Source organism: Vipera ursinii, assembly GCF_947247035.1.
Source record: "Vipera ursinii genome assembly, chromosome: 4".
Taxonomy (NCBI): domain Eukaryota; kingdom Metazoa; phylum Chordata; class Lepidosauria; order Squamata; family Viperidae; genus Vipera; species Vipera ursinii.
Genome location: NC_139514.1, coordinates 86,757,316 through 86,769,369, shown reverse-complemented (window position 1 = coordinate 86,769,369; position 12,054 = coordinate 86,757,316). Strand labels below are relative to the sequence as shown.

Below are 12,054 nucleotides of genomic sequence, written 5' to 3'. Positions count from 1 at the left end.
ATCAGTACCCAAAAGGTGATTCAGCAGCTACCACATAATTCTGAGAAAAGGATCAGCTCTATTAGCAGAAACGCTACATTCATGCCTCCATGTGCTCCAACACTTTTTTAAAAACAAAACCCAAAGCTCTACATAGTTTAGTATTCATAATGCACAAAGAACAAAGATAAACATTTGTCCATATCTACAGACTAAATACGTTTAAAAACATTCATTTAAACTAGGCAAGCAGGAGCTAAAGTTACAGTCATAGCAGCCAGATGACAGGGATAAGACTGTTTTTATCTACAATGTATTACGTAATCACCCTAGACTAGCAAAAAGCCTTTATTTTCTTGTGGACCTGAATCCAATAGTTATCAAAAAGATTAGTCATCTTGGTGGTAAAGAATAAGTGTTTGCTGTCATCTCTCCCATGCAATAGGCTTTAAACCATGCTCTAGTCCATATCTGATCAAATCCATTCAGATTCTTCTGCCAACATTGCTTTATTTGTCTCATTTCATTTTCTCATTGCTCCTTTAGTCAAACAAGCATCCCTTTCTGCTCTTAGAGGAACAGTCCTATCAACTTACTAGGTCATTTCTCAATTATCAAGGTTAGCAAAGACTTTGAAAGAATTATTTGTCAAAGTGATGATGAAACGCTTTCACAAAACTATTTAAATTATTCAGCTTTCAGAACTGGATCAGCTTTTCTTAATTTTCTAAAACTGTATATTGCATGGCAGTTTATAAGTACAACAAAACATGCAGCAAAACTGAAAAAGGATAAAACAAAAATACAATAACTTTTCAGTAGACAAGATTATGACAGCCCAATACTGATCTTTTACTGCAATAAATTGAAATTCAGTTGAACTGAATTGAACGGATACCCCAGACACCTTTAGCCATTCAAAATAAGCAAGTGTTGGGAGTCTTCTTAAAAACTTTCTAGCTTAACCAAATAGGACTTTAAAAGTAATAACCAAGACTTTAATTGAACTTAGGAATAAATTGAATAAATATGGTAGATTGGGGACATCACCAATCATTTCATAGCAGATGGAACAAATGTAGCTTTCAAGATGATTTCACAAACATAACACTGAGCAATTTATCCACACAATGAGCATGAGAGTTACTATCAGGGTTGCCCAATCCAAAATACCATAGCAGTAGCACTTAGATTTATATACTGTTCCATAGTGCTTTACAACAATCTCCAAGCAGTTTATAATGTCAGCATATTGCCCCCAACAAACTGGGTCCTCATTTTACTGACCTCAGAGATAGAAGGCTGAGTCAACTCAGGATAGCTGTAGGCAGAATTAGCTCTGCAGTACTGCATTCTAACCACTGCGCCACCAAAGGCCCACAAATGTCGCTCAGCTTTAGTATATAGCTTCTAACTATTGAAACTGTTTATTTTGATCTATCTTCTAGTCCATCAAAGCTTTTAATAGCATCTTCTCTCCAGCCTAAGTTGGCAAAGCATGATTGCCATTAGCATATTGATAAGGCCTTATGCCAAGATAATGATTTAGAAGCTAACCAGCTTGTATAATGTGAGATGAATGATGCGATGTTAGGAATGACTCCGCAAGAGTCTGTATCCCTTTAAGAGCTTGAGTATAAAAGTAAAGGCCTTGCTGGAGTCTTTCTCTCTCTTATCCGTTTCCTGCTGTAATTGCTGTGTGTTGGAGTTTGTTGTATTACCATGTGTATGTATTTTGTTCCTGGTGTATATTTGTAGATAGTGTAATATAAACCACCATTTAATCCAAACCACTGTTTACTGTATTTACTCCTTGTGCCAATGCTGCTAACATCAGATGTTCTTGCTTGACAACATAGGGAGATGTAGCCTTCCTTTAACTCATATATTACTTTTAGAGTTAGAATTAGTGGACAAGGAGGGGGGGTGGAGTAGGAAGAATGTATCTCAAGACTTTGTAATAAGAGAAGATAAGAATTTGGCCGGTTGTTAAACAGGAGGGAACGTTTTCTTTTTAAACTAATTGGAGAATGTGATTTATGACATTTAATTAAGGGAGGGAATTGTGCTTGATACGATGTGTTCAGGGGAGGAGAATTCAGATTTTGGCTTTCAATATGTACATGCGGAAGCTAAGCAACTATATTAAAAGATTGTTTAAGGTAAACAATGCCTTGAAGTTCTTTGAAGTACTGCATTTGTCAGAACCATGACACCTGGTTACCTCAGCGCAATAAGACTGTGCATGCTCGGACACCTTCTCCAGCCAACAGATAACTTCCTTAATGACTGCCTGTAGATATTGAAATATGATGACACTTGTCCTGACATTCATATTTTCTCCAAACCTGCATTATTTATTCTAGAACTTTCTACAAAGCCATTGTAAATTAAGAAGTTAATTAATACTTTGACTCCTCAAAATATTTGAAATGTATTTATCCATTACATAATAATAAAAATATGTATCTGTACTCTAGTGCTGGGACCAGCAAACTACAGCTTGCAGATCGCCAGGCCTAAGCATCAGCAGAGCTCTTGGGGTGAAAGATAGGGCCAAGTGACCAGGCATCCTGGGCAGCAGCAGTCATGTATCAGCAGCCTCCTTGCTGGCTGGTGGGCTGGTGCCATTCAGTTTCTGCCAGATTCCTTGGATAAAATAATATCAGCTGTGACCATGGAGATGAAAGATGGGGGGGATCCAGCCCTTTACAGAAAAGTTTGGCTGACTCCTGTTCAGCTGACTTGATAATTGAAGATTTTGATTATTGAAATCTTATTTAAAGTTACTTTCACTGCTGAGATAAAGGTTATACTCTCTAGTTCATAAGTATTCTTACTTCAAAATTAAATTAGTAATGAAGAATAAAAAACTTAAGAAAAACTTATGAATGTTGGTATAATTTCTAATAACAAATACAATGTATTAAAATTTTTATTTTATGTCAATGATGATTCTCAGTGATCTAGGTAGTTGTCTAGTAGCTGAGTCATGGTAGCTGGCCTTTTTGTTTATTTATTTTTGAACCCTTTGTCTGCTTATCCAAGTAGCTACTTCAGTTTGAGCAAATTGGTTAGGGGACTGCATGTATGTCCTTCAGATTTCTCACTGAATTTGAATAGGCTCATTAGGTGAGTAGGCAGAGAGTCATTAAGGGTCCTTGCTCCTAAATCCTTCTCTTAGATGGTTTGTTAAGTGTGATCTTCCTGGTGAATCTGTGAAGTGGTCTTATCTCCAACATTAACAGGACAAGTCACTGAAACATAAATTGAGAGCAAACCCCACTCCTAAGTGATGTTACCTAGTTTGGGTAATGAAACATCTACAAGAGAACAACTAAGCTCAGAGCACCAGAGCAGGGTGTTGTCTCAAAGAGGAGTTTGGATTTAGCATAAATGGATTCCTTCACTCCTCTCCCAAAGAGGAGTTTGTGAGAGGAGTGAAGGAATCCGTTTATGCCAAAATTGGAAAATCCTTCCTCAATAGAGGAGAAGGCCTCAGACACAAACAGTCTCCGAGTTTTTATGCTTGTCTTGCATCAGTCCCCAAGAAGATCAAGACCACTTCACAGGTTCATGATTGAGGTCACATTTAATTACTCATCTAAGAGAAGTATTTAAGAACAACAATCCTTAAGGACTCTCTGCCTACTCACCTAAGGAGCCTATTCAGATTAGATGAAAGGAAACCATCTTGGAGGACATATATCAGGTCCCCCTTACCAATCTTGCTCAGACTGAAGAAGCTACTTGGATAAGCAATGAAACATTTCAAACCAAAAAAATAAAAATGAAGTCCAGTTGACATGACTCAACTTCCAGAAAATAGAATAGAATAGAATAGAATAGAATAGAATAGAATAGAATAGAATAGAATAGAATAGAATAGAATAGAATAGAATAGAATAGAATAGAATAGAATAGAATAGAATAGAATAGAATCTAGAAGAGACCTTGGAGGTCTTCTAGTCCAGCCCCCCACTCAAGCAGGAGAACCTATACCATCTCAGACAAATGACTGTCCAGTCTCTTCTTAAAAACTTCCAGTGATGGAGCGCCCACAATTTCTGAAGGCAAGCTGTTCCACTGGTTAACTGTCCTCACTGTTGGGAAGTTTCTCCTTAATTCCAGGTTGCTTCTCTTTAGTCAGTTCCAACCATTGTTTCTTGTCCTGCCCTCTGGTGCTTTGGAGAATAGTTTGATGCCCTCTTTGTGGCAGGCCCTCAAATACTGGAACCCTGCTATCATGTTTCTTTTCTTTAGAGAAGCCAAACCCAAGTCCTGCAACCGTTCTTCATATGTTTTAGTCTCCAGGCCTTTGATCATTTTAGTTGTTCTTCTTTGAACTTTTTCCAAAGTCTCAAAATCTTTTTTGTAGTATGGTGACCAAAATTGGTTGTAGTATTCCAGGTGTGGTCTTACTAGGATTTTATAAAGCAGTACTAGTACTTCATGTGATCATGATTCTATGCCTCTGTTTATATAACCCAGGATTGTATTAGCTTTTTTGGCTGCTGCTGCACACTGCTGGCTCATAGTCAAGTGATCGTCCACTAGGACTCCAACGTCCCTCTCACAGTTGCTGTTTTTAAGCCAGGTCTCACCCATTCTGTACTTGTACCTTTGGTTTTTCCTGCCTAAATGTAAAATTTTGCTTTTCTCCACATTAAAATTCATTTTGTTGGACTTAGTCTTAGGGCTTTGTAAAACTCCAGACAACTTCATTCTTACCTATAATTCTTTGTTGCTCTTTCCAACTTCAGATAATGTTTTCTATTATTAATCAAATAGCATGTAATTGAACAATAATTTGTCAACAATATCAAATTAACCATATCTTGTCCTAAGTTATATGTGGTTGCAGAAAAAAGAAGCAAAACATGATTGCTATACTTGCTGTAAACTGGATGCACAGGCAAGAGGCACAGTATGCGTATCCTATTAGCCATCTTTGGAGAAATTGTATCTCATTAGCCTGTGAGAAAGCAGTAACCATATTACAAGCAACAAGGAATTAGACCACACAAAAAAGCTGGAAATAGTGAAAGGAGGTGCCAGTGCATTTTACTTCTCTGATGCAGAGACAGAAATAGAAATCTGAGCATGTGCTCCCATCTCAATTTGAAACAGCCTGCTCACTTCCTTGTTCTACTCCCCAGGCATTCCTGGTGCATATCTAATATCAACCATTAAAGATAGATATTAATCTTGCTTATATTCTGCAGAATGAAACTGCAATACTTTTCCAGACGGTGGCAATTGCACATTGCATGCTCCATTAAAATGCAAATGGAGGGGAAAGGCAAATATGAACCTTCTTCATTATGAGAACTGTACATGAATAAGAAACTTTATTATGTAAAGTGAGGCAAAATTTTATAAAGTATTAATCTGCCAATTTCCTAAAGTGGTTCAGCCCAGCACATTTTTATCTCTTCCTCTTGCTGAATATGAGATGCATATTGGAGGTTGTTGGAGGTAAAAAATCTTATGACACGTTGAAAACTAACTCATGTTGTCATGGCATAAAATCTATGTGATGAACAGGGATGTAGCCACCAAATACTATTTTCATTCATTCATTTTCATTCATTGTTGTATGGATGGCCATTAATTTTCAGCCACTCCTATATTCATCTTTTCTTTTTTTAACTTTTTTAAAAGTAGGATAGAAAAATTAATATAAAACTTAATTCAAAAAATTTCAGTTGCCAAAGACATTGCTATAAACTGTTTCTATTTATGACTTTTAGATAGAACTTTCCTATGGGGAAATTTACTAATCCTCCATCTGGTTACTTGATAGAGCTGCCTCTGTGATGAGCTTAAAATAGTGAAATAAGTACTTGTGGGCTTGTGATTGTAGCAGAATTACTTGTAATGTAGCCATAATAAAAGTATTGAAGCTTTTTTCTGAATGAAAGTTTAAATTCAGCATACAAACTCTGTATGCTTGTTTTCTAAGTTTTCTTTTTAGTTTAAAATTAAATAAATGACCATTGGAATTAGGCAGCTAATGAATTCAAATAAATAAATAAGATTTCACTATAGCTAAAGTATGTGTAATATGTAGTTTACATTTCTTACCATATTATAGGAACATAGGTTTATTCTTATTAAGTATTAAATGTTAGGTTATCATTTTTCTATTTTAACATGAACAATAGCTAGACAACTTAAGAATTTGGTTTTTGTTTTTTAAAAAAGATTAACACCACCTTTTAATGAGCTGCATTCTATATATCTGTTTAGTTCATTAGCTAAGACAATTAGTGAAGTGAAATATGTGTTCTTGTGATTTAGAAGGAAAAAGAATGAGTACAAATTATATGAATTACAATATATGATGACAAAAAGTATGTTTATATCTGTTAAAAGTTTAGCAGAATGTTTAAAATATTAATAGCAATTCATTCAATGAGTTATGTGTAACATCTTTTATCTATCAAATAACTGATCAAACATGTTTTGCCAGAAGGACAGGATAATTAACCAACTATCTATTCCTTTGCAAAACAGAATTCAAACTCCCCTTCCAAATGCAGGGACTGAGGTCAGAATCAGCAGAACTCATTAATGGGGTGTTACAGTATTTTCACATTTGATTTAACAGCGAAAGAGTGAAAGTCAGAGTCTCTGAGCTACAAATTGGTTCAGATCTTTACAAGTTTATGTTGTTGTTTGCAAAATAGAATTACCATTCATACCAGGAAGTATTTCAAAGGTGGTTATAGCTTTTATTGGAAATGATTTACACATTCTGATGCCCTCAGAGATTTTATCCAGTTAACTAATAAATGTTTTTATTTTTCTATTTTACTTCCTGTAAGATGAATACCACCGTATCCTGGATGAAATTAAAATGCATTTCTTTCTTGTTAGCACAACAATATATCTGATAAAATGCATTTTGAAATCTATGTGTATGGCAGGATGTGCGATACCATTCCTAAAATCAGGGAATAACTAGATTTCTCTTGACCCCAGTCGAACTGTTATAGAGTATCATTCTAATGTTACTCATCAGTTAAAGGATGCTGGTTAATTAGAGAATGTGGCCCTGTATTTCTGGAACTTTATAAAAGGTACCTAGTTTTGCCTTTTTCCTGGTTTTATTGCATAAAGAACTGCAAATGTTTTGTCTGCCTGCATTCATAGATATGTGACTTACCACAGTTACAGCATCATTCAAGAGAGATTCTCCAAAAACTAAGATGTACAGTTGCTCGTTGACATGAATATTTTCAAAGACAGCCAGCACAGCCACAGGATCCACGGCTGAAATCAAACTCCCAAAAAGCAGGCTCTGCAGTAGAGTGATGTCACTCAGACCAAAGGCCTCAATCTGGCAAATGGCAAAGAGGGAAATGCCAATGCCAAAAGAATTCCAGAGTGTGCCCACAACAGCATACCAAAAAATGGTGCCAAAGTTCTCAAAGAAGAGGCGTGTTGGCATAAAATAACCAGCATCAAGGACAATTGGAGGAAGAAGATATAAGAAAAAAACATCACTCTTCATCACTGGTGGAGATTTTTCCTGTACCCCAAATACAATTCCACCTAAAATCAGTCCAATCACAATAAGGAGACAACTTTCTGGAACTATCTGGGGCAATTTGTGGTAGAGATGAAAACCTTTAAATTAATGGAGAAAGAAAGAGAAGAAATATTATTTTGTGACAAAAACCCTTATGATATTTTACTTAAAATGTTAATTTTATTTATTTTTGTATTAAAACTATACCCTCTCATGCATTTTATAAGCTTACAATTAGACCCTCAAAAGAAAAAAGAAATCAGTTAGCACACATACTCTTCATTTATTACAAGTGCCATAAAACCAAACAGTCAAACTATAAAATTTCTATGAGCAAAATCTGCAGGAAAAAATTAGACTGTTAGGCAATATTTATTCATTTTATTTTATTTTATTTATACCCTGCCTTTATTATTTTTAGATATAACCAGTTTGAAACTCATGCGATAACTTTATTTTTCATTACTTGATACCAAAGCTTTAAAATTGCTTAGATAAAATGATTAATTCAGACTTTAATTAATCTTGTAGTTTTACAAAAGTTTCCTTAAAAGGGTGGTGCTTTAAGGTTTTTAGCTGAGAGATACAGCGTTTTGTAAGTATCAAAATCAGATTAAAAGTTCGATGAAATGGTTCATTCTTTGGAGTGAAAATTCTACATACTAGAGTTGCAGACTAGCCTGGGAAGTTCAAAAGAGCATCCCAGACAAAAGAAAAGGCATTTTTTGCAAAAAGCCTAGATGGATATTCCCATGATTTCATTTGGAGTCCTTCACAGTGATTGGACCCTGAATCTGGGTCTATCTGAGTTTATGGAGATTCTTAGCAATCCAGTTCGTGGTTTTCCCAAAGGTGCTTTTTCAAAAGGCAACTGGATTTTGTTTTTCCTTGAAGATGTTTTGCTTCTCATCCAAGAAGCTTCTTCAGTTCTGAAATGTCTTCAAAGAAAAACAAAATCCATTTGCCTTTTGAAAAAGCACCTTTGGCACATCCTGAATAAGTCTGTTTCTTCAGCAGGTGTGAACCAGGTAGCATTCTATTCAGTGGATGTGCCCATTCGCACACAAAGAGTCTCACTTTTCACTACAGCCTTTGAAACTGTCTACTTTTGCTTTGGCAGGTTGAGGAAACTATCTAGAATAATATAATCAGAGGGAAAAGAGAAGTCACAGTCTACATCTTACACAAGATGTCAGCCTTATCAGTGGATGGAACAAGATCCACAGGTATTTCAGGCAGTACTTTGTAGTTCCTGGAAGTAATATGGGGCTTTTTGACTATGAATGTATTCAAATCAGAGGAATGAATAAAAATAGACAAGAAAAAAGAATTAAAAGATAGAGAAAAGTCAAAGAAAAATCCAGATAAAAGTGCAGAGGAAAAGGAATGAAAAAGTAAAAAAACAGAAAAAGAATAACTTCCTACTTTTTTGGTACAGATATAGATAAAAAATACATCAAACTCTTACTTTAAAATTACCAATATTCCACATTATTTCTAAAATCCGATTTAATTCTATGATCAAATTCCAAAATCACAATTTCATTTCCTTCATATTCTCACAAAAAGTCCAAAAGTGGTCTCCAGGTAGGTTATAAAATTAGTCAAATCTTATATTTAGTCAAAGCTGTCAATTTCACCATTTGCATAAATTTTATAAGCTTAACCATCCATTCTTCCATTGTAGGTATTTCTAAGTCTTTACATTTTTGTGCATATAAGATTCTTGCCATTGTTGTCATAGATAAAAATGAAATTCCAAAAGATCTTTGAATCTGTTTGTATATTAACCACAAAGGAAAATGTCTGGTTTCAACTATACATTTACTTTTAAAAAGATCAAAAATCAAACTCTTGTAATATAGCCTATGAAATTGGCTGTTGCAGAGAATTGTATCTTACAGATAAATCTAAACAAAGACTAACTTGTCTACTGTTGGCTGTCTGAACTCTCATTAATTGTCTGAGGGCCCTTCTACAAAGCTCTTGGGAAGGCAGCCCATGAAATTTTCTGAGGTCATGGCATGGAATGATTCAGGCACTTGCTTGCTATGTGGCATTATATACCTGAGTCAGCAGAATAAATTTTAGCTTTAAATCTAGCTATTTGTGAGCTCTATGATAAAGCATAACCCCAAATTTCTCCTTCTTTGTTGATTTCTGAGCCCGCACTAAGTCACTGCTCCAGTTTCAGAGGTTTGTCAGTGCTGGATTTTGAAAGGTCTTCAGGAGGTGGACATAGCTTGTAAAGGCTTAAAATCCAGAAGACAACTCTGCAATGAAGCTGAATGAAGCCATTTGACTCGTTTTCAATTGCCACCAGAATTGTGGGGGGGGGGGCGTGGTGGTGGAATTTTTCTGCTACCTTAAAGAATTCTCTATCCCATGGGAACCAAGGCCATTTTTGTTTGTTAGACTGGGAGGCTGGGCTTTCTGTTAGAAAGCACCCCAAACTATTCTATTGGGAAATGTAGATGATTACATAGTAATAGTGTGGGAAATTTAACTTCGTATACTGTAACTTTTTGGAGGGAACTTTAGTCTTGGTTTCACTTTTAACAGTGCCAACTTTGTAGCCAATAAACATGTTCTTAAAAGAAACATCAAGCCTCAGAGTTCTGTTTTAGTTGGTCTCATCTATCAGAATTTTAAAACTCCTTAAAATTTTATACTTGGGGTCCTGAGTCCCAGTCACCTATCTAACTCTGTAGGAGGATGACAAAGACTCAGGGAAGAAATGGAGAGGAGAGTTGTCATCTGGCCCCAGTGCAACAACAGTAACCAGAACGCAGGCTACCGCCCAGGCAAAGAGTGGGGCTCCTGCTCCTGGAGTTGCTGAGGTAGAGCTCCCACTGATTTCGTCCCATGGCCTTCGTTCACCTGCACTGAGAAAGGTGAAGTGGCCAGCTGGCTGGGATGAATCAGGGGAGTGGAAGTACCTGACTGACCTCCATGGCCACTCCATCAAGAGGTTGGGAGAGGAGTCCAACTGACTCGAAGTGGGAGTTGTGGAGCTGACTGCTCACCACCTGATCTCCAGTGGACAAGACCACAGGAGCTCCTCAATGCTCCTACCTCCCTGGCAAAGCCCGCACTAAGTCACGATGGCTTGGGCTGCTTCACCGCTACCCCAGCCAGTCTCGGCATTGAGTCCAGTGCACCAGCGTAGCCCCATCCTATAAGTTCTGGAGCCCAGCTGAGAGCATTTCATGATATAGCTCTCCCCCAACTCCAGCACCAACAACCGGGTATGCAACAAGCCTACTGGGGACAACAGCCTGGAGACCCACCTCCTATCAAATCCAAATTTTATGGAGGTCCTAAGCTGTCTTTTTTACTGAACCAAGGGTGGGCTAACCTGAACCACTACGCTCCTGCCTGCCCCAATGGGGCCTGGATGATGAATGCCATGACAGCCAACCTAGAGGGGCAAGCAGCTGAGTGGGTGACCACCCTGTATGATGCACAAGCACTAGAACTGTGGAACATTAATCTATTTATGGGTGAACTGAGAGCCAGGTTTGAAGATGAGTCCCTAGTTTTGCAAGCTGAGAAGGACATCCATAACCTGAAGTAGAGAGGGAGACCAACCAAGGACTATGTTCAAGAGTTCCCAAAGATGGCTGGCAGGCTCAGACAGTGGCCAGAGCCATTGCTGATCTGCCACTTCAAAGCAGAACTAGACTGTGATTTGTTTCAGGTGTGCACCTACCGAGGCGTTCCTGATGAATGGTACCACGTGGCTATAACCTTAGACATAGAACTGGATTGCCACCAGAGGCCCACCACCTCTGAGCTCAGACCGAGGCGGGTCCAGGAGAGATGACAAGTGATCTGATGCCCCCAAGCTACTGCAGCCACCAGTTCCCTTTGGCCCTCAGCAGGGACCCCGATCAAGTGCTTCAGGTGTGGCCAACTAGGAGACCGAGCTGCTGATTGTCCAGTTCCATTTCTCCAAGCCAAGAGTACACCTGCCACCACCACAAAGACAAAGAGAAAGCCATGTTCTGTGCAGGGACCCAACTTATACCAAGTGAGTACCAAGATTTAGAGGAATCTTTCAGTGAAAAGGAATGTGACATCCTTTCCCCCCCACACACACACACACCAGGCAACTGTGCAATTGAAATCCTACCAGGTGCCAAACTCCCTAAGCCAAAAATGTATTCAATGACACCCAAAGAGTTAAAAGAAATGAGGGAGTACATTGACAAGAATCTGGCCAGGGGTTTCATTCAACCCACAAAGTCATGCATGGCTATCCCCGTACGGATTAAGGAGAAGAAAAATGGATTTCTGAGACTGTGTATGGATTTTAAAGGGTTAAATGCAGTCAGTGTGGAGAATATGTACCCCCTCCCCCGATGAAAGACATGTTGGCCCATTTGGCAAAGGGAAATTTTTTCACAAAATTGGACTTAAGAGAGGCTTATTACCAGGTAGGAATTAAAGAGGGGGATGAATGGAAAACAGCTTTCAACAGCCCTCTTTGAAGCTTTCAGTTCAAAGTTATGCCTTTTGGCCTCCAAGGGGCCCCT

The 12,054-nt window shown here is 37.8% G+C and overlaps 1 protein-coding gene across 2 annotated transcripts in view; it reads right to left on the bottom strand.

Annotated features, from left to right (window-relative positions):
- The window catches only part of SLC9A2 (solute carrier family 9 member A2), a 58,541-nt gene that overhangs the window by 31,808 nt on the left and 14,679 nt on the right, over window positions 1-12,054 (bottom strand). Inside the window, exons 1-2 of one of the 2 annotated variants that reach the window (XM_083362993.1) lie at window positions 11,229-11,312; window positions 7,151-7,614 (exon numbers count right to left, since the gene is read on the bottom strand). In XM_083362993.1, coding sequence (XP_083219119.1) covers window positions 7,151-7,498 — 348 coding nt within the window. In that variant the 5' untranslated portion in view covers window positions 7,499-7,614; window positions 11,229-11,312. Of the gene's footprint in view, window positions 1-7,150; window positions 7,615-11,228; window positions 11,313-12,054 lie in introns of those variants that run through there. The other variant, XM_083362992.1, reaches the window with a different exon arrangement.